The sequence below is a fragment of the Anas platyrhynchos genome, chromosome 19 (genome assembly GCF_047663525.1).
Source record: "Anas platyrhynchos isolate ZD024472 breed Pekin duck chromosome 19, IASCAAS_PekinDuck_T2T, whole genome shotgun sequence".
NCBI lineage: Eukaryota > Metazoa > Chordata > Aves > Anseriformes > Anatidae > Anas > Anas platyrhynchos.
The window spans coordinates 10481225-10503255 of NC_092605.1; the positions used below are offsets into that span (position 1 = coordinate 10481225).

Sequence of the window (22031 nt, forward strand, 5' to 3'; positions counted from 1 at the left end):
CACCGCAACTTTCAGAAAAGCACACTATTTTCCAGGAACAGTCTGGGGGGAGCTTTGGCAGCAGTAAAGGTGAAGTCCAAAGCTTTCAACATGTTTTAGAACAACCACCTGGTGGCTGAGGCTTTGCCGTAGTCAGCGCAGTCTGTCCAACAGCCGCGGCACACGGGGGCTCCTTCAGCAGCAGCAGAAAGGATTTCCGTTTCAGCACGCTGCAGGGGCCAGACGCTGCACTCGTGCGTCCCCGCGTGGCTGCAGAAGCACCTTTACTCCAGTGATTTACTTCGTTTTGCCTGTTTACATCCATTCATTAGAAACAAACCATCCTGTCCAGGTAAATGGGGACAAGAAGTTCCAGCCACGCGCTGCCACCTGCCAGAACCGAGCCAGGGACCTGGGCAGAGAGAGGGGTCCTCAGAGCCCCCTCAAAAGCAGCATCTTCAGCACTCAAGCCAAGTCTCGATGAACAGGTGCACGAGGTGGTAGACCAAGAATCAAACTAGAAATAGCCAGACTGAGCCACCCCCGTCAATGATCCGGCTGCCAGAGCGACACTTTCTTCATAAGCACGCTGGGATTGTTGTCATGCAGCTGAAGTGTTTACGCAGGCGAAGCTCTCCGAGACTCTCAGGGAAAGCAACTGGGACAGAGCTCATTATTAGCACTGATTGACTTCAGTAACCCCAATCAACTGCAAGAACACTGAACATAAACAGAACGCAGCCATGAATCACAGAAGGGACACCCTGTCTGGTTAAACAAAGCGTTATTTTAATTTCAAGATTTTATAAATATATATTTACAAAAGGAAGGTATCAATCCAAAGAGTTAGACAAATGTACAGCTCCCGAGTATTGCTACAGTACAGGGAGACATGGAACATTAACGCAATCCCACAATTTACAGTACCCATTATTCAAAAAGAAGCCACATTCTTAATTTAAAATACCTCATCAGAAGCTCACACTACCCCCCGCCATGAAAGCACAACCTGCCTTGAACAGTTTGACGTGACAAGAAGGACCTGACGCCTCTCACACGGAACACACCACTGTCTGCCACCTAGGTGAACACTTCGTGACCATACTAATGGTTTTTCCCAGCCCGCAGACCCCTTGGGGAGCACAGCTGGAGGACAGCACGTTGCATGGATTCAAGAAATTAAGCGCCTTGCGGATGAGCACAGTAATGCCAGGTGTTCAGGCAGCCCCAGCAGGCAGGTTACCCAGAACACCCTTTGGTCATTGAACAGTGGAAGGCAAACAGTCCACATCCAGCCTCAGCTCTCGTCTAAATGGGCAACCCTGAACCAGCTGCACGGGTGTTATGAGCCCAAGACGTTCTTTGCACGTGCAATGCAGCGTCCTGGTAGCCCTGCCAGCCACACTCCCCACTGCCTGGCACTGCGGGATGGTGAAGAGCCTGCAGACGAGACCACACCACGTCCTCGTGGCCTCAGGAACACACCAAATGCATTTTTTCTGCTGTGCAGCAGTGGCACGAAACCAAGTGGCATCGCTGCAACAGCTCTGTCACCACCTGCTCCCAGGTTCACTCCATCTCTGACACCATGGGTGGTGTGTGCAGCTCTCCCTGTGGCCTGGTTTTACTCTGCCTGTGCTCTCCATACAGGCACAGGCCAGCAGGTAAAAGAGGGTCTTGCCATAAATCCCGAGATTTAATCAAGGTCCTACACAGATGTTACTGAGACCTCCGGGAACACTTCAGATTAGTAAAAGACCAGGCCTGCACACATCACTTGTGCAGTTTCCACAAGACTTCACCCAACTTCCTACTAAGCCAACAGCAACATTTCCCTCACTGCAACGACCTCAGCGCCATTCAAATCACAGAATGAGAGATGCAGAGCCAAAAAAGAGCTGTCTAGACTTCATAACAGAAGCAGTAATGACCTCCGAGAACAAAATGCAGCTGAGTCCACAACTGAAATCTACTTGAGGTCCTGACTGCTGGAGAGGTGGTTCCTGGGCAAGAGACAGCTCAGCTTGTGCATGGTTTTTCCGAAGGATGCCTGGCATTTTCATCCAGTAGGTATACACCTGCACCAGAGCCATCTAGCATGTTTTTTTGATTTGAATTTCAGACAATTTAATTCTAACTAATCAAACTAAAGAAAGAATGTAAACACAATCTGCTAGTGGAGAACCAAATACAAACCGCTAGGAGTGTTAACAGGAAGCCTTGCACGATTTATTTACTTCTTTTAATTCACACCTCGTTTACGCAGCTCCCACATCTCACTGTCAGAGCAACATTCTCCGTTGTTCACGTCTGTGAATCCTATCTGGCTTGAGGCTTCCCACCACTCAAGATGCTGTTTGGTCATCTTTAGCCACGGTCTGCAAAAGAGAAAAAAAAAAGTCTATCACAGGAGAAGTGTGTGACTCACTGCCGTGATTCTGGGACATTCCTACCAGAGACTGAAACCAGACGGGGCCTTTGGGTAACCACTGCAGTGGCAAAAGCGCTCAAAAGCAAATACAGCTACAGAAGAGCATAAACCCAACAAACTGACAAGAATGAGGGTTCATCCGTGTTTAAGCTTCTTATCACACTAATGACAACAGCTTCAGTAAACATCCGTCAAGCTGTGTCAGCCAAGCCACCTGTCCCCAGTCGTCTGTGTAAAACAAAGCACCACAGTCAAGAAACTTGGGGAAAGCAGAAGTTCAGTGAACACCTAGAGGCTGAACAGCGCATGGCAGAGCCTCCTTCTGCAGGGACCTATGGAATGAAGGAAATCTGGTGCTGGGGCAGAAAAGGACTCGATGAGAAGAGCTAGCTGGAAGTGAGAAAAAATACAAAAGGCAGCGGTGGGCCTTCTACTAAGAGCTATGCACACTGCAGCCGTGCACTGAAGCACAAAGACCAACCCAACATCCCTCCAGATACATGTTTTGGGGATTAGCACAACCTGAAGAGGAAGCAGTGCAATGCAAGGAGTAATTTAGCAACGTGTTATCCAAGAGCAGCGGAGCTTATCAAACGCCATTCCATTCTGCCACCGTTTTCCCTCTGTGCTCCTCGTTTCCAATAGACCAGCCACATTCAGTAAATTCCACAGCACTAATAAATAACACAAGCTCCCAATATGCTGCAAACGGAACCTGGTGCCAGTAACTGGCAAGTTACTCTGATTTAACCAAGGGGTTCAAATTCACAAGGAGCAATACGTGAAGGGTCCCAATACAGAACTCCAACAGCTTTTTAAATCTTTCCTTTCATGGCTCAGGCAGAAAGGGAGCTTACGGACAGAAGCAAACAATGGCAGGGTTTCCAAAACCCTGGAAATCTTACCTGCCGCAAGAACTGCTTGCCAAGATAGCTGGTCGCCATGCTGGTCAGGTTCTTCCTGCTGCCAACTTTGCACCTGATGTAACCATAGAGGTTGGCTCCCTGGAGAACTACTCCCATTATAACCACTGCCTAGGACACAGGAAAAGCTGCAGTTGATTTACACCGACTTATTGGCAACACGCAAAATCTATCACTGAGCTGAGGGAGGCAACTCACCAGCCACTTCACTTTGAAAGAAAAGAGAGCACTGAAAGCAAATATCACCCAGATCATCGGACAGCTAATTAGACCTAACCAGAAAATTCGGGACTCTGCTTCCGAGGAGGCTTTACTCCCTTGTGCTGATACCTGGAACAGAAAGTAAATGAAGATTAGCAGGCTGCTCTATCACATAGATCACATCATTAAAAGCAGACCAGACTTTACAAGCCTTCTGCGTTTTGCCTCCATAAAACATTACTGGGTGCTTTCCAGGCCAACTTCTACATCACTAAGATATTTCTGTAACAGAAGATGTTTCCATTTAAAGGGCCCTTTTGTCAATCTTCTGTCAGAAACAGAGGAGGCAGTAGCAACAAATCCTCTTGGAATATCTGGGGCTAAAAGGCCATAGTAAACTGGGGAAGCATTGCGTTTACCGCGTGATTGTTACAAACCACAGAAGCAGCCAGATGTTTTCCACCTTCGTATCATTTACAGACAACCAGAATATCACCCAGCCTACCACTTGGAGAATACTGATACACCCAGCCATCAAACCAGGGTAATTTTTACAGGCACACCTGATTCACACCATTGATTTTATAAAAACTTTATTGAGCAGAATATCCCAATCAAGCATTCACTTCTTCCTATCAATAGCTAAAAAACCTAGACTGGCTATACAACGTATGACTAAACTTTTTTTTTAAATCACTCCCTAACATGTTTGTTTTTCTAAATTAGCACAGTTTTGCAAAAGAATGTGCCTGCAGTAAGGGCACAAATTCAGCTGGAGAAAGAGACCTGACCCTAACCCTACACCGCTACAGACTGCAGGAAATGAGCTGTACCTCGAACCAGAACTGCACACCAGAAGTGCTGTTAGCTCCACGCATACAGAGGTCAGAGACAAGGACCAGAAGAGTAGGTATGTGACATGATGTGAGGTGCTAACAAGAGGCACAGCAGTAGCCCTACCGAATGCAAGGGAGCAGCAGCAACCACAAAGAAGGCTTTATGTTGCTCCCTAGTTCCCATAATTTTCAACAGGCTGCAAGAAGTGTATCAGCTGTTCCACATTCACACCAGAAAATGTCTATGTTATTGATGTGATGTGGGAACCTTCACTGCATTTTATATGAACCAGTTACTTGCATGAAGTCAGATCGGTACACCATGAGATTTTTTTTAAATAAACCAAAAATAACAAAATTTGAAGTCATCCTCATTCGGTAGCCCACATGAAACAAGCAGGTGGGTCCAGATCTGTGGCTGGAAGTACAGGTCTGAATTATGCAATTTACCATCACAAGCATAACTGGTAACTAACAGGGGTTTGATAAAACTGAAACAATAAAAAGAAATAAAAAAGGAATTTACCTTTCTGGATTCAAATATCCACTGACTTCTACCATCATCATCCACCTGGTTCCACCAGCGAAGGCCAACCATTAGTCGCCCTGTGACATTCTGAAATTTAAAAAAAGAGCCACGAGCTTTCAATTTGCTGCTAAGAAAACCCATTAGACAAACAAATCCTTGGAAGCGTTCCATCTCAGCACCAGACCCAGGAAGAAATGGCAGCTTTCAACCCCAGACTTCATCGTTGTCAGCTCTAAAAGGAGCTTTGAATGTTGCTGGCAGCAAATGCTACTTCTTACACCAGCAGCAGCAGCTGGAGTAGACTTCACACCAGTCTGCGCTCTCAGTGGCTGCACTAGTTAACAACGCTGGCTGTATTTTAGCATGACAGGCATCACACTGTAAAGATCTTGTATTTTGTTGCTCTTAATCTTGCCAAAGTTCAGCTGCTTGGGTTGCTGCTTTCAACACTGCTCTTTTGCCCCATGTGAGAAAACAAGATTATGAAATTTTTCCATCCATAGCAGTCTGTTTTCTGGTATGTTTAGTATAACAATAAATTATTGTAGTTACATAAATGAGGCATATTTGTGGTGATTCTTCTAAAGGGATCCTCCTTATAACAAAGCTTGCATTACCTTAAAAGGAAAGCTGACATAACTTCTGTTTGAAAATAGAGAAAGTAACTACACAGATTTGAATTATTATTTCATAATGCTTTGCAATGCACCACAGTACTTGGGGGTATCTCAGGTATCACTCTGGTAGAAAGGCACAAAGAAGCTACTTTTGGGGGGACATGAGCATCACCCTGTTCAATTATTCTTATATAACTAGGCAAAGATAACAAAATTCTTAGAGGATCTTACCTTTACAGCCCAAAAGTCACATGACAAGAGGAGGATAATTGTCACCATGCAGGCAATAAAGCTGCTAGTTAAGAGCTCACAGAGCAGATAGACAACTATCGCACTGACTCGGAAGAACAAGTGGAAAAATGATGCCACCGGATGCCTGGAACGAAGCACAGCACAGTCACAGCTCTTTCAGACAAGACTGAAGCAATTTCAGAGAAATGACACTGCAAGGTGATCCTCTCCCACCAACTCAACGGCTAAGGACCAGCATCCTTACATGAAAACAGCGTGCAGTAACCGCCAAAAATAGAGGGAATAAACTGACTGGGAGCTCATCGTAAGGAGGACACGTCCCAATTGCAGCCAAATCTCGGGTGCAAAGAGAATTGGGTGAGGAAGGGATGGGGGAATTTCACCTGGTGTTTTACAGGGTACATTTGAAAACAGTTTTCTGACTAAAGAACCACCAGGTGACCTGAAGAAAGCTCCCATTTCTCGCCGTGCCAGCCGTGCCCTTCTTTAGCCCTTACACATCCCCAGCTCAGAACCGCGCAGCGCTGAGGCCAGCCCCACACCGGGACTGGGGGCAGGAAGCCGCGTGCGGGACCCAGCGGCCGCCCCCTGCCGCCCCCTCACCTCAGCTTCGCCTTCTTGGCTCTCCGGGACGCCTCATCGTCCGCGTCGAACAGGGACACGTCCTCGATGTCGTCGCCGCTGTCCTGAGGGGGGGACACACACACGGGAGCGGTCAGGCCGAGGGGCGCCGCCACCCCCCCCCCCCGCCTCACGCCTCACCCGACCGCGGCCCCAGCCCCGCGGCGAGCCCGAGCCCACCCCCACGGCTCCCCACGGCCGGGGGCAGCGCCCGGGACCCCCCCCCGGTTACCGGGAGCGGTGCGGGAGGGCCCGGCCCAGGGGGGGGCCCGGGGGTCGTCGCCGCCCCCCCCTCCCCTCAGCCCGGCCCCTACCTGCCGCAGCATGGCCGCGGCCCCTCGCTTCCGCCCGGCCGCGCCACGTCACCGCCTCCCGCCAATCCCCAGGGAGGGGGCGGCGGGGCCGCGCCTGCGCGCTGAGGGGGGGTGACGCCGAGGGGGAGGTGGAAGGGCGGAAGTTGTGGGGGGGGAAGGGGGAGGCGCTGTGAGGGCCCGTGGCGGGTTTCTTGTCAGAAGGGGCCCTCCTGTGGCGGATGGGGTCCCTGCTGCCTCCAGGCTGAGAGCTGCGCTCAGCCCAAGCCGCTGCAGGCAGTTACAGTGTGCCCATTGCCAACCTCCTGCCCTCCCTCAGCCCCTGCCCGTGAAGGACTCACAGAATCACAGAATTTCTAGGTTGGAAGAGACCTCAAGATCATCGAGTCCAACCTCTGACCTAACACTAACAGTCCCCACTAAACCATATCCCTGAGCTCTACATCTAAACGTCTTTTAAAGATTTCCAGGGATGGTGACTCCACCACCTCCCTGGGCAGCCTGTTCCAGTGCCTCACAACCCTTTCGGTATAGAAGTTCGTCCTAAGATCCAACCTACTCCAGCAGTAAAACCCAATTACCACAGCCCGACTCACCCTTCTTCACCGCTTTCTGCCGCCCGTGTAGTTTTACACTGATGCTCAGTACTTATTACCAGTTCGTTATAATTTTGGGGGGTACAACTATTGTTATTGGTCACTAAACAAAGCCCAGGGACTGAAGCTGGAGAACACGTTAGTTGTTTTTCTGTTTTTAAATCACCACCCTGCTGCCTGGGGGTCCCACAGGCATTCACCTCAAACCAGAACTGCTGCCTCCAGGACCACGGGCAGAAGGATCCTGCCCCCAGCCTCTAATGCAAGGAAATAGCAGATTTCTGGTACTCTGGCCCAGAAGCTCAAAGCTGTACAACTGGGCGAATTTTTGTCTTCCCAGCTCAAGCCAGTTCAGGTCCTGAATATTAGCAGAAACCATGCACGTTTAGGTGTTTATCCACAGAAATAAAGGAATACAAACCACTACCTCTATTTGGTTTAAACACAGCAATTATTTTCTCAGCCCATATTTCTTTAGCTTATAAACTCTAGTCAGTGTATATAAACTTGAACAATAAAAACTCCATTCAAACAGCTGAGCCATATCTTTTGTATAGTAGTTTTCCAACAACAGGGCTGTGTTTATAGTGACAACAGCTCTAGCAAGATCAACCCCAGGTGTGGCTTTATCCAGGAGTAACTCCATTCACTACCTTGAGAAAGAGATGAAGGTACCAATAATGATTCTTAGGCAAACTTACAAGAGAGATGTCTTTCATACTTATTTAGAAACCACACGGATCTTGACACAGCAGGCTCAGCTGGACACCATGAGGGAGCTGCCATGATTGTGAAGCCCCAGATACCAGTGATTTGTTGGAGTACTCGGTTATCTCAGATAAAAGTATTAAGTCCAAGTTCAGGAGCAGGTATCTTCCCCTCCTTAGTAAAAGAGTCTGTGGGTAGGCCTTTAGCTTTCCTTAACCAGGCCTTCTTGCAAGCTTTTTGATGATCTTCTAAGAGCTTTGCCTGGTTTGCCTGACACTGCGCTATAGTAGCTGCCTCATGTGCCTCCTTCTGGTTTCCTGTCAGAAGCCTGAACCCACTGTCAGATTGGACAGAAAATGCACAAAAGGGCTTATTTCCCCCGTAAACTGCTTCATTTTTCATTTGTGCCATCCTTGCGTGTGTTGACTTGATCAGTTCAGAGGTTGTACAGAGATTGCTAAGCTGACCCCGCTCTTCAGGGCGAGGAGTGACTTTACCATGACCACTGTGAGCTTTCTTTTCCTGTAGCAAACCACCACGTGTCTTGGGACGTACAATGCATGGAGTGGGAATGGAGGAACTCACAGTGGGTCCATGCAAAGAATTTTTCAGTTTGAGCTGCAGCATTTTGGTTTCGAAGGGTGTAGAAATTCTTTTCATAGTCAGAGAATCACTGCGAGATCTCACACACTGGAGCCGGGCTGTCTGATCCTGTTTGTGCTGCAGAGAGGTTTTGTATATTTGCCTTTTTTCAAGGCATCGTTGCTGATGCAGCGGAGCTTCCCAGGCTTTCCCAGTTGCTATAGAAGGCTTTGTACTGGAGCGGACAAAGGACGACTTGCAGCTCTTCCGCAGCATGTTGACAGTTAAGAGGAACTTGTAAGAGGACACTAGATAATATGAGTCCTTTTTCTTTTTGTGCTGCTGCATGGCTTCTGCCATGTCAGGATGTTCAGGTACATAGACAGGAGTGCCGTATTCAGATGTGCCATCTGTTTTCAAAAACAAAACAACACTGAACGTAACTGGACACAAGGATATCACCTGTGATCACTGTTGGCAGGGCAGTACTCTGAGTAAGACCAGGGATGTGTGCTGGGTTGATAGGCACTCAGACAGTCCACGCTTATCTACAGAACAGGCAATGTAGGCAACACACCAACAAAGCCCATTTCAGCTTGTTCATCTTTAGTCTTACCAGCAACACTGTCAGCACCTGAGGTAATTCTGCCTTGGTGACCTGAGGAGTGTTCATTGCCATAGTCTGTACAGGTCAAACAAAAGGCTGTAATTCTGTAACACAAGTTTTATTTATGTGGGGATGGCCTGGTATCCACCTCGTTTGAAGCTATGGTTTCTAAGAAGAATGAGGTTTCTCCACCACTACTTCCCACGCACCCCTTTCTTGTCCTAGAGTTTGTGCATTGGGAAAAGGCTTCAAGAAAAGGCAGTTCCTGGTAGAAATATGAAAAAGCCAACATCCAAGAACCACTCTGAACTACTACTACTCAGAGCTGCATTTGAGTTGGAAGTCACAAGGCATGCTTCACAGTCTAGCTTTGATGTCTGAAGTGATGTCAGGAGTAACCTGTGTTGTTTAACAGACACATTGGGATGGATTGTGTAATTATGCCATCAACTAAAAGCCAAGTGGAGATTTTAACAAAGACTGTACAGCACTCGGTGCCACAGCCTCACCATAGCAGTTAATTTGTCCCATTGCAAAGCAAAGTCATGCTGTTTGCATGTAATTGCTTTGCTGTTATTGCTAACCTGGTTAATTGAAGCTTCTGCCATCTGGAAATGTATTTCAGAGAACATTAAGTTACAGTTTGGAAAGGCAGAATACAGCAAAACAGACTAGTCATAGAATAGCCTGAGTTGGAGGGGACCAACAAGGACCATCGAGTTCAACTCGTGGCTCCACGCAGAACCACCCAGAAACCAACCCCTGCATCTGAGAGCGGTGTCCAAGCGTTTCTTGAACTCCACCAGGCTCGGTGCAATGCCCACTGCCCTGGGGAGCCTGTTCCAGTGCCTAAGGATCCTCTTACACTCAGCCTGATCATCTCCTGCCCCAGCTCCATGCCGTTCCCTCAGGTCCTGTCACTGTCCCCAGAGAGCAGAGCCTGCCCCTCCGCTCCCTGTGAGGGAGCTGCAGGCCGCCATGAGGCCTCCCCTTGGCCTGCTCTGCTTGGGGCTGAACAAACTCAGGGACCTCAGCTGCTCCTCACACGTCTTCTCCTCTAGACCCCTCACCATCTTTGTAGACTTCCTCTAGAAGCTCTCCAGTAGTTTTGTGTCCTTCTCGCATTGGGGTGCCCAGAACTGCACCCAGCACTCGAGGCGAGGCTGCAGCAGAGCGGGACAACCCCCTCCCTCCTTTCAGTGTCTGTCAAACTCTAAGATCCAACAGATTCTGAATTTAAAACCTGGGAGAAACTGTAAGTTTAGGAAAGAAATGCCATGTGACCAAGAACCACATTTGTGATCTCAGTGCTAACATTTTCAAATTCTAGGTTGGCATGTTGCTGGCAACAATGGGACAATTTCCAGTGTAATATTTTAAACAGGATTTTCTGAGTAGCTGCTATCTATAAGTACTAAGTACCTGAACATATTTTGTACAGAATTCTCCTGCACATGATAAAGATATCAAAAACAGTATAAGGATATGGCAAAAAAAAAAAAAAAGAAAAAACCCTGGACACCAGAGAACAAGGCTTTATAGTTGATCACTTTTCCTATTTGATTGATCTAAAGCAGCTTTTGCAGACTCTGCAAATGATCTGTTGTACCACTGCAAACCTTTCATCCAAAATGACTTTGTTTTCTAGAGGTCGCTACCTTTTGTTTAATCCATTTATCCATCTTAGGTGCACTTACTTGAAGAACCACTGCCCTACCTCGCTGTGACAAGTTCTTACCAGCACCTGCCAGGATCCTTACTGAACATGCTCTCGCTGGCCGTCTCAAAGCAAAAGCATGGGGCTGTTGGTTACCAGGAATGAAAAGCTCTTGCTGTTGCTGTGCCTGAACGTGGAAAGTCCTTGTGCTCTCCTGTTGCTTGCAAGCTGCTGTTTTTTTCAGTTCATCATAGAGAGATAGAAAACAAAAGAATACAACATCTCTAAGCTTTGCTGGTGTTAAAAAAAAATAAAAAATAAAAAAATCTTAAAAACTGATGAGATTTCAAGTCTCTGGTTACTGCTTTACCTTTTATCACAGTTCTGAAGATACAGGTGTTAAAAATAATCCACAAGTGTTTGAATTCAGAGAGGACAGCAAAGACTGACTTTTAAAAAGTATTAATTGCATGTATATACAACCCCTATTTTTGCCCCAAATATTAAAATATTCCATTCCCTTTTTCTGCAAACTGTACATCTTGCACCTAGTACCGCTGTATCGAGGTAGCTGGCATGTGATGGTCTGAAAACTTTCTCAGCCCATCAGTTTATCTGCAACATACAGTTTGATCACAGAACTGGAGAATCATGGTACTGTATTAAGTACCTACTGATTTCTAAAATCTACATTATATTACAATGTAAAAGGAGCCTCCTTATGTGCAACCACATTTCCCTGCAGTGGTAGATTCCAGATGCGGTGTCCAGTGCCTTTCTGGGAACTTTAATAAATAACACAAGCACTGAATCAACAGCATGTTTCCATGCACACCAGCTGTAAGAATATGAATAACAGTACTGAAGTATTACTTAGTTGAAAAAATGACTATTGTCTTAAGTGTGCTGAATTTACACCAAACCTCTCTAGAAGTACGAAGGTTTTACTAAAGCCTAGAAACAACAGAACCACTGAAATGCAATCTACCCAAATGTACTTAAAAAAAGTGGAAAGTCCAACTGTTGATTAGGATGAAGGCACTGGGTACTTGAACAATTTCTAACTCATTTCAGAAAGCAAAGTCAGTGCATTGCAAAGGCTGAGTGTAGTATTTTGAGGCACTCCACAGTATTTTGGCAGGCAGCTGTGGATCAAGCAAGACAGCGTGAGCTGGTCAGCACCTTGCGTCTGCAGAGCGAGGTGATGCGTCTGGCCAAGGACGTGGCACTTGTTTTGCTGGGAGTGAGACAGTGTTCTGCTCAGAGGACAGGTCCCCTGCTTTTCCTTCCGCACCATCTCTCGGTCAGCAGCTAGGGTATAGTCCCACCTGACATCCTCAAACTGGAACATCAGCAGGCTACTGGGTGCATTGATCACCATCCTGGAGAAGGAAAGAAAAAGCTCGTCAAAGCAGAGGTATCATTAACACAGCAGATATTACCTAAAGGGCCCATTTGCTTGTGTGTAATACAAAACCTGAGGGTAGTTAAACAGAACTGAGATAACAATCACTCCCCTTTAGGGAAGGGAAAAGCATTAGCACTTAGTCCCATCAATCAGATGCTGTACTTTTAACTCACAGAGTCTGCATGAGCTCTGTGGTGCTCTTCTCATTTCTCTCTACAAACAACTTCATTTAAAAATAATTAGGATGAAAGTTAGTGAAATTAATGAAATAATTAGGATGAAGCTGTCCCAACAGTGGAGTTAGATCAGTATAATGCCAAAAGAAATTGCAGGTACCATATTATCAGGGACATTTAAACCTGAATTAGATGGGTGCCCTGGGTCTGGCTAGATGGAGTTAGTTTTCTTCCTAGCAGCCTACCTACTGCTGTGTTCTAGAGTTGCGACTAAAACAGTGTTACTAACACACCATTGTTTTAAGCTATCACTTAACACCGGAGCTGGGAACCACCTTTAGTTTAGAGGTGTGGGCATGAAGGAACCTGGAACGATTTTCCATCGGGAGCAGGTAAAGGCTTTGCCAGACCTTGGCTTGATTATTCAACCTCTTAAGAAATGTAGGTTCTGAAAGTGGCTTTACGGTTGGGTTTTTGTCTTAAATAGTAGAGAAACAGAAATGTATAGTCTGCTGAATGGACTAAGCAAATAATTTTCAACCATTTTTAATAAGAATTAGTTACCAAAGCAGTCCATAAGCATTAGAGTCCTTTAAACCTTATTTGTTAGACAGACAGTAGAAGGAAAAATACTTAATTCCTTAAATTACAGCATAATCTACCTAATTCAGTAGAGAGACTGATTGCAAGTTTTGTCACCAACCTGTTTCCTGCAACACAGAAAGATACCGGTTCCCCTCTGCTACTGGCCACCAACACTTTCAGGCAGCTTCCAGTCAGGTAGTTAAATATACGAATCTTTCCATCAGCACAGCCACTGACAACTCTGAGATAGAGAAACTCCAGAGACAGAACTTCCCTGAAAACACAACATGCAACTGTTGGTATGATCATCATGCCTTCTTCACAAGGAGACAAGATCAGCTACCTCATCTTGCAGGAGATGCAGTTGCCTGCCTCCATAACAAGCCAAAAAAAAAAAAAAAAAGAGGAAAAAACCCAAACACTCAACATCCTCAGAACCACCACTGTGGTTATGACCATCTATTCCATGTTAAGTTTCATTTTTATGTTTAGGAAAGTGAATGAAGACACTAAGATGCAACATTTTCACAGATCTACAAAATGACATCATACATAGTTGGTAGGGTTCAGCACATAACACAGCCACTGCAAAAGAATACAGCATCTCTTCTTTACCAGTTAGCATGACATCCAGTTGGTTATAGGCTGGGATCCTTGAAGTTTTGGACTACACACTGTTACTGTCTTAAGTCACCCGTTTGTGAGCCAGTGGCTGTGTATTTGCTTGTTAAGCCACAAACTTTGTTTATACCTATGGGTCGCCTGACACTTTTTAAGATGACTGTTGAAGGAGGATATTTCAAGTTCTAGGACTGACAACTAAGCTATTTTGTGTTGCTGTAAGGGAAAAGTTGTTTTGTTTTGTTTTGTTTTTTACAGTGTGCTGTTGAATACACCTTGAAACACACTGATACCTACTTTGGGTGGCGGAAGGCTCTTAGGCATCTCTTAAGGTCTCCCACCATGCTCCATCCCAAGGCATATCCATCAGAGCTTCCTGTGACGAGGTGCCACTGATCAAAGGACAAGCACTTCACTGGACCATGGTGCCCTTCCAATATCTGAGAGTAAAAGAAAGAGGTGCAACACTGTCAGCAGTCCGGATGTAAACATGCCAAGAGATCTTACGGCACTCAATACCATCCTCATATACTATATTGTTTTATCAGGTGTCAGTGCAATATACAAATATACCCTGGGGATAACTGCATTACTTTGACAGTCCCTTAAAAGTCATATTCTGGGCTTGTTGCTGATGAGTTTCCATCATCATTATATAAGCTCAGTAGATGTTGGTGTACTGGGATATTTGTGATCTGCTGGGTGTTCACACCAGAACAGTGGGCTGCCCTGACCGTGCTGGAAGGGCACCTCCAGCCCTAAAAGCTGTTAGTTAAACCCTCCCACTCTCCTCTTAGGTTCTGAATGTTCCTGCAAGAGCAGACAGATGCATCTACAAAGATTAAATAATGAATGCATTTAAAAGCAAGGCAAATCAAAAACACAGATTAGAATTTAGTTGTTTGAAAATCAGTTTTTAATATTATTCTTTTATCTATAATCCTGCAGTTCATTAGCTTAGACTGTTTTGTCTTTTTATTTTTTAAGAAAGTCTTTGGAACAAGAAAAAGTCTATGATAAGATTTTTGATAGTTTAGCACAAAGTTATCTACCTAAGAAACTTACTTTGACCAGAGCACCTGTCTCAGCAAGCCAGACTTTCACCAGCCCTCTGTCACAGCCGCTGACAACATGGACCCCATCCATTTTAACACAAACAACATCGTTGTGTTTTAGAGTCTTGAGACATACCCCACTATCCAAGTTCCACACTGTCAGGATTAAAAGGAAGAAATATTAAGAGTCTTCCCCAGTGGTATATTTTTTTCTGAGTGCAATATGAACTAAAAGATGCTACTGGAATTACAGCTGCACCTTGTACCTGCAGCTCTGCTTGGAGCCAGGTGTTGACTTAAGAGTGCAATTACATGGCAAATTTCTTAAATACAAAGCCCTGAGATGGCACATCCTTTTAATTCTTAATCTATAAGCAGGTAACAAGGCAACCTTTGGCAAAGCTGCAAGCTGATACCACTCTCCCAAGACTGGCCCTACAGCCCTAAAACCATTAGATCCAAATAAAAGCAACAGTAATAAGCATCTGCAGTGACACAGGGACCTTGTGTGTGCATATGTCCCCAGCTTAGATTGTTCTGGAAGCAGTAATACAAGACATTAAAATTCACCCTCTGATTTATACACTTGTTTTCAGACTCACACTGCACCCCACAACTCCCAGGTGCTCAGCCCATTTGCTGCTGCCATTTGCCCTTGTCTGTGCAGTTCCCCTTAGCTCTCACCTTTCACCATCCCATCTCTGGCTCCTGACACAAGCCTCCTTTCATGTACATCCAAGCAGATGATTGTCCCGCAGTGACCATTGAAGATTTTCATGCAAGCACCACTGAATATATCCCAGCATCTACACAGCAAGGACCAGAAAGGAAATCCAGTGATTAACAACTTGATTAATGACTTCTTATTTCCTACTTAACAGGCCCAGCTCATCTCACACCCATGCCAGGTCAAAATCAGGAGGCAGCCCACTGAGGTAATGAGGGATTCAGAACAATCAAGTCAGGCTTAGCATTAAATTTTTACATTTAGTTTGTTCTTCCACCTCCAAATTGCCTGGAAATGTGTAGCCGGATTTCACCTCTGGCTTGGCTACTTTCAATTAACCTTCAAAAGCAGAGCTTTACAGATAAAGTTATTTCTTTACTGGCCGGTGCCAAGATGATTTCTGTCGACTTTATCTTGAGAATTCAAGCATGCACTTGAACAAACAGCCCTCTTGGGGAGGGGAAGGGCAGGCAGGACAGAGCCTGAATCGCTACAGCTCTTTCCCTTGTTGTTAAATGCTGTCTTTGAGGAAGATTTACGCTTGCCATGCCAGAGCTGTGGAGCTTTTCACCCCTCATCACAACACCCTTGAGATTCAGTGATAAATAAGACGTAGCAGCTGCTCATCTCCACTCCTTGTGTCAACACGCTGGACATGGGCAGGAGCTACCAGGGTGCTGGATCTGCTCAGCACAACAAGACTTCTATAGTGTCATGGAGAAACAGGTACTGACCTCAGCAGGGCCAGAGCCTCACTGCAGGCACCTACCAGACACATACCTGGTGTTTTAAGATACAGAGGTTTTAAGAAAGTATCTTCCTATTTTATCATTCAATATCAGGTGAAACTGGAAAACAGGAGTTCTAGGGGGGATGTGTTTCATTATCAGCTTTCCTTTCTTTAGTACTCCAATGAAAGTGATGGGAAGGATTCATAAAGATTGGGGTGGTTAAGCTCCATTTTTCATGGATGGTAGCTGAGGCACAGGCCCAGGGAAGCTCACCTGATGCTGAGGTCGAAGCTTGCACTAAAAACAAACCCTTTCTTCTCATCAAGGAGCAGTGCTTTGATGCTTCCAGCATGGCCAGAGAGCAGAGGTGGCACTTCTCTCATTTCTGATATATCAAAAAAACTCACTTTTTGGTCTGTAGAGCCAATGGCTACCAAGTCTCCACCGCTGTAGTGAATTACCCTGTTTTGGTCTGATCTGGATAAGAAACAGTGATTAATGTGAGCATTCGCCAGTTAACAAGGTCTAGAGGGGCTCGATACTGAGAGCTCCTCAAAGAGCAACTCGGTGGGCAATCTGCTTCAGGAGGCAGATCCTTTGCAGGGCACCACAACCAGGTCCCTAGTTCTGCACACCCAGGTTTGTATCTGGAGGGTAAACTTGAAGAAGGGCAGGGGGTCTTCCCAGCCCCAAATCCCTTGTGATACTCCATAGATCCTAATCCTTGAATCTCCAAAAGTGACTGACTTTAGTATCTTTATAAAAAATGGATTTGATACTGAGGGCTGTTCATCAGTGACACTGAGACCCTCCTCCAGCCATACATGTCCACTAAAGGGATTGCAAGGAACAGGACAAGTTTTCAGAAGCCAATGTTTGGCTCTACAGGGGTAGTGCAGAAAGCAGCCGGGCACAGCCTGCGTACCGGTCAGTGAGAACACAAATGTTGTAGGAGCCACAGAAAACGTTCCTCTCTTCCAGCTGGATCGTGTCAGTTTGCAGATCATGGTAGGCTGCCTGCAGATTGCCCTCCTCCTCCTTCTCCTGATGGAAAGAGAAATAGGGAAGTGTTACTCAGGGTAAAGGGGAACACAGCATTACTCCACAGCATTAGCCGTATCATCCAGCACTTGCTCCCCAACAAGACCAATAGAGACAGAAAGTGCCAGTAAGGAACACCCAGCATGCAGGAACTCCCTGGTTAGCACAGAAACAAGGGTTGTTATCCTTGCCTTGTTCAGTGGCAGTAGTGGAGGCCTTGACACCTGTACTCTTCATCTTTTGGGATAAAGGCCACATCTCTGTGCCCAGCCTTGCCAGTGCCATGGGGGGCAGCATTAGGACAAGGTAAAATTTCCTTCTGGGTATGGACGGTGGCTCCCTCCTGTGCAAGAAGGGGCTGAGCATGCACTGGTGCTTATGAACTGCTTCCAACTGTGCAAACCAGAAGAGCAAACTAAGTCCAAATTCACCGTCCTGTCTTTCAAGACCACCATGTCCTCCTTCCTCCCCAAATGCTGAGATGTGAAAAACCACGAAAGGCAAACCACCTCCAACATACCTTTGTTTTACCTTCACGACTGCGGCGTTTCACTTCAATGACGTGTCCTTCTTCATCTGATTGGGGAATTGTCACGTTGACTATTTTAGCATAGTTTGAAACTGCTCCCCTAGGGCGCAACCCCTAGGATAAACCAGCAGAGGCAATGTAGTCACTGCAGAGCCCACACACATGGACTTGACTCTTGCTTCGTCTGTGGTAGGTCTATACTAACCAGGGCAAACCTCTCTTCCCAGCATTGCTTTACCACATCGCAACCACCATCTCTGACTTCTCAAAAAGAAGCTTAGCATTTCCTTTTTCCATGTGGAGCAAATAAAGCTCCTTGGGCAGAGCTACAGTCAGTCCCTATGGCAGCTAGAACAATCCCCACTAGTTCCTGTAAGTCCAATACTGGCATTTGTGACCAAACTGGGTTTACTTGATTAAGAATTCTTGATTTTGATCCATTTTTTATAGTTGCAGGCTTTCTAAAGGTCAGTGAAGGCTATTCTGTGCTGCTTGTGACTGTATGAACAACTAGCCTAGTTTTACAGATAGAAGGAGGAGGAACAGGGTGAAGCTGGGAGGTAGCCTCCCAAAATGGCACTTCCCCCTAATGGTCTGGGCAACAACAGCAAAAAAAAATGAAGTATGTAGTAATGGCAGAAGTCCAGGCACCATACCTGCAAATACCGGATCTTATCCTGTACTAAGCCTTGACACACGTGCTCCCTCTCGACTTCTTTCACCAGAAAAGCCCAGTATCCACTCACAGCAGCACAAGCTTTAAGGGATTTTTGATCCAAAAGCCCTGAGAATTAAGAGGACAGAGTAGTGAACCCCTACCCATGTCAGAGGTCATCTGTGACCCTTAGGGGAAACCATCCTTGGAAAATTAGGGGAAGCTTTACCCAGGATGTACTGGGAGAGGTAAACTGGCAGGCAGCGAATGAAGTCCTTGTACTTGACATGAGAGAGTGTCTGGAGCGATGCAGAAGGCACAGTGACATCTCCATGGGCTAAGGATTCAGCAGGTGAGGCAGGTGCTGAATTCAGGCCGTCCTGGATGAGGCACTTGGTGTTTCGAGGCCATAAGCACACTGCTGGCATTTGATGACCTAGAATCCAGCAGAATTCACAGCCTTATAAGTGCTTGAGCTTAGGTGGCCATTAACTGTACTGTTGGTAGGAATATAGTGCAACAGTCTTCTCTTTACAAATGAGATATTTCCCCTCTTCTACCTCTGCTACAGCAGCCACCAGCACAGGAAGGTGTCTGTCCTAGACTTAAGGGAGAATATCAAAACAGCCTATGCCAAATACATCGATTTTTTTTTCTGAGTGGAAGACTCTTCCTTTAGCTATTAGATTTCCTCTAAGAAAAATAGGATTATTGTCATGACATTTTAGCAGGAAAGAGAAAAGGACAAATTTCTCTGTTTTTCCCTAGACAATGGAAAGGCGAATACAGCTTATGCCCTTCTCCCACCACTATTTTTTTCTGACATCCACATCCACCACTGGTATCTTTGCCAACCTGCAGCTCCCCATGGTGTAGGGCTCTCCTTGTTTTTAGGGGCAGCACCATACACAATGCCAGGCTGTAGAATTCTGATTGTGCTGATGGAACATCTTAAACCTAAGTGAGGACCTTGCTGCCCTCAGTGGGCAAAAGGAGGCACACCATATCTCATCACGTCTAGGAGCATGGTCTCCACGGAAAGACCACCTCCTTCTGCATGTCACTGCTCTAAACTTTCCAGAAAAGCGTTGCCGTGCTTTTTTCCCCACCCTCCAAAATACTCAGTGGTACCTGCAGTACCACGCTGGGCAACTCCTGTGGATGCACTATGACTGTCACGGCGTGCAGAAGTGCCAGCAGGCTGAACTGGAAGTGGCACTGGGGAGCCGGACTGAGGACAACTGCCGTTGCTGCAGCTTCTTGGGGATCCAGGAGCCGATCCGTCCACACCTTCCTCCTCTGCAATAAAGCAGCACAGAGCAGAACCTCACAGTCACAGTAGGCACAGAGGCGAATTAGGGGACTGCGTAAGTTAGAGTAGCATATTAAGCATCTAATAGGTAAATTACACAGTATTATTCATTCCATCCCTTCAGCCTACACAGATTTAGCCCCTTCAGCGCTTTCTTTAGCACGGTTGTCGTGCCTTAAAACACTCAGCTCACAACCACCCCTCCCGCGACGTGCTGCCCACAGCGATTCCTCCCGGGAGGTTTTTGCATCTCCCCACCACAGGCTGGGGTCCTCCTCCTGCTGGCGACCAGGCAGGACGATGAACCTCGTGTGGCCCTGGGGTTTCTCCCCACAGCCCGAACTGGAAGGCGCAGAGACCCCAAAACCACAGCAGTAGTGCTGTGAGGCCAACAAAGCCACACCAAGGTGACCGGGGGCAGCCTCCTCCCGCAGCCCCAGAGGGGACAGCAGCACCGAGGGGGCTGCCCGGCACCCAGCTCGGAGCCCCCCACCCCTGCCAGGGGCAGCTCCCAGGGGCCGGCCCCGTCCCCCGGTGGCGGCTCCGTGTCCCGCTCACCCCCGGGGCCCCGTTGCCGAGGCCGGGCCCGGCCGCGGCCCCCCCGCCCCGCCGCCGCCGCCATCTCGGGCGGCCCCGCCGCGGCTGCCAGGCGACCGCCGCCGCCTCCCCGCCCCGGGCTCGGCGCTTCCCTGCCCGGCTCCAGGGAACGCGGTGCGGGGCCCTGAAGCCCCCCCTCGGGTGGCAGCAGGGAGGGGACAGCCCCTGGGTGCCGCCTGGGGTCTGGTTCCTCTTTGGTTGTAGCACAACGCTGAAGGGCCGCTGACACCCAGCACAGGGTGGGCAGGAGGGTGTTTGGGAAGTGGCAGTGTAAAGGTGTTTTGTTGGTTTTTTTTGGTCAAAAACACGCTCCCAAGCTTCCCCGGATTGAAGGAAGACTTCATTTAATGATCCCACGAGTTAAAAATACATAAAAAGAATAAAAATACATAAAAAGAATAAAAATACATAAAAAGAATAAAAATACATTAAAAAAAAAGAATAAAAATGCATAAAAAGAATAAAAATACATAAAAAGAATAAAAATACATAAAAAATAATAAAAGCCGTGGCATCCATTGTTTGGGAGAAGGTGGGAGGGCTGAGGTAGGAAGGCAAGAGGGCTGAGCAGCACGGAGCAGGCAGCACAGAGCTGCGCCTCCCCCGGGGCTCACCCCACAGGGATGGGGGCACAGGGACCCCCACGCACCCGGGGGCTCCCCCTGCACCCCACAGCTGTCCCAGTTACCGCGGGCAGGAGGCCCCATGGGGTGGGCACACGTTCCTTTTTACCAGGCAGCCAGGCCTGCAGCGGCTCCAGGGCTGCTGCACGCAGAGCAAACGTGCCCTGTGGAGACGGTGGTTTTGGGGCCGCCATCCCACAGACACCCCCGTGGTCATGTTCATTGTGCAGGATTTTGATGTGACTGCAGGGCTGTGTTCCTGCAGCAAATCCCACACATGTCACCAGAACCGAGCACAGCACCGGGTGCCTCTGCAGGCTTGCTGGTCCCAACCGAAGCCCCACAACCCCACCTACAGAGGGGCATTTCTCACCCTGCACACAGAAACGCTCCTCTTACAGCACTACCTGGGAAATAATTATGTTTTATTTTTGCATCCACGAGGAACAGCAGCACCCCTCACCCTGAGGAAGTGCTGCCCTGGGCTGGAAGAAGCCCCCGGCACCCCCAAGCAGCACCCACCCTGACCTCAGCCATCCCAGAGCGAGCAGCCACATCTCCCCACAGTAGGGCTCCTGGCACCCCCTCTTCCTGCAGGAGCACCCCAGCAAGGCAAAGCCCACCAAAGCCAGCCCTGAGACCCCCAAAAAACACCCACACACTGCTCCCTGCCCCTCTGCAGCAATCCTAACCCCCTTCCTGGGAGCATGCCCTGCTCTGCCAAGCTTCTTCCAAAAACCCCTGAAATGAGATCACAGCTACACGGAGCTGAGCCGCACCCGAAGCTGTTTGCCAGAGGTAAATAGTGCTGTGAAGGCCATGGGAGAAGCACAACCCAGCAGCACGCTGGCTTTCTTATCTGCTCTGCTCTGCTCTGCTCTCCCACACTCTCCTGAACCACAACAGCTCTGGGCTGTGAAGCAGCCCTTGTACTGGGAGCAGGTGCTCCTTCCCCAGCTGCAACCATTTTCCTTGCCTGCGTGGTACCCCCCATAGCCAGAGGCCAGGGGTTCATGTTCCGAAGCAAGCAGTAAATTCCTGGGATACCGAAGATCCATTTGCAGTTGAAAGCCACATTGGCAAATCAGCTGTAACCAACTGAATGTTTTCCTGGCTCAATC

The 22031-nt window shown here is 47.5% G+C and overlaps 2 protein-coding genes across 7 annotated transcripts; both read right to left on the minus strand.

The window, feature by feature from the left end:
* Positions 1-746: 746 nt before the first annotated feature.
* TVP23B (trans-golgi network vesicle protein 23 homolog C) lies at positions 747-6823 on the minus strand. Of its 2 annotated transcripts, none has more exons than XM_027471467.3 (7): positions 6704-6823; positions 6372-6454; positions 5748-5892; positions 4897-4986; positions 3532-3663; positions 3316-3444; positions 747-2357 (listed from the first exon to the last, which is right to left on the minus strand). In XM_027471467.3, exons 1-7 carry the CDS (start codon positions 6713-6715, stop codon positions 2325-2327), a joined length of 624 nt encoding a protein of 207 aa, XP_027327268.1. In that variant the 5' UTR covers positions 6716-6823; the 3' UTR covers positions 747-2324. The 2 variants fall into 2 exon arrangements, with proteins under 2 accessions (XP_027327268.1, XP_071881972.1); XM_072025871.1 differs by having other exon boundaries at positions 6622-6711.
* Positions 6824-7703: 880 nt separating this feature from the next.
* FBXW10B (F-box and WD repeat domain containing 10B) lies at positions 7704-20533 on the minus strand. 5 transcript variants are annotated; one of them, XM_072025864.1, is made up of 14 exons: positions 20249-20533; positions 19510-19677; positions 18608-18814; positions 18380-18507; positions 17715-17837; positions 17079-17197; positions 16427-16630; positions 15380-15501; positions 14706-14851; positions 13938-14080; positions 13138-13293; positions 12033-12232; positions 10932-11078; positions 7704-8996 (listed from the first exon to the last, which is right to left on the minus strand). In XM_072025864.1, exons 1-14 carry the CDS (start codon positions 20310-20312, stop codon positions 8131-8133), a joined length of 2793 nt encoding a protein of 930 aa, XP_071881965.1. In that variant the 5' UTR covers positions 20313-20533; the 3' UTR covers positions 7704-8130. The 5 variants fall into 5 exon arrangements, with proteins under 5 accessions (XP_071881965.1, XP_071881966.1, XP_027327344.3 ...); XM_072025865.1 differs by having other exon boundaries at positions 10938-11081; positions 20249-20532; XM_027471543.3 differs by having other exon boundaries at positions 10932-11081; positions 20249-20531.
* Between the last annotated feature and the right edge of the window lie 1498 nt (positions 20534-22031).

Coding starts and splice junctions, on each gene's coding strand:
- TVP23B (XM_027471467.3), bottom strand. Junction 5,893..6,371: donor GCCAAGAAGGCGAAGCTGAG/GTGAGGGGGCGG, acceptor GCTTCGTTCCAG/GCATCCGGTGGCATCATTTT. Junction 4,987..5,747: donor GTGACTTTTGGGCTGTAAAG/GTAAGATCCTCT, acceptor TTTAAATTTCAG/AATGTCACAGGGCGACTAAT.
- FBXW10B (XM_027471543.3), bottom strand. CDS start 20,312: ATGGCGGCGGCGGCGGGGCGGGGGGGCCGCGGCCGGGCCCGGCCTCGG. Junction 18,815..19,509: donor TGCCCAGCGTGGTACTGCAG/GTACCACTGAGT, acceptor GCTGGATTCTAG/GTCATCAAATGCCAGCAGTG. Junction 17,198..17,714: donor GTCGTGAAGGTAAAACAAAG/GTATGTTGGAGG, acceptor TCTTTCCATCAG/GAGAAGGAGGAGGAGGGCAA.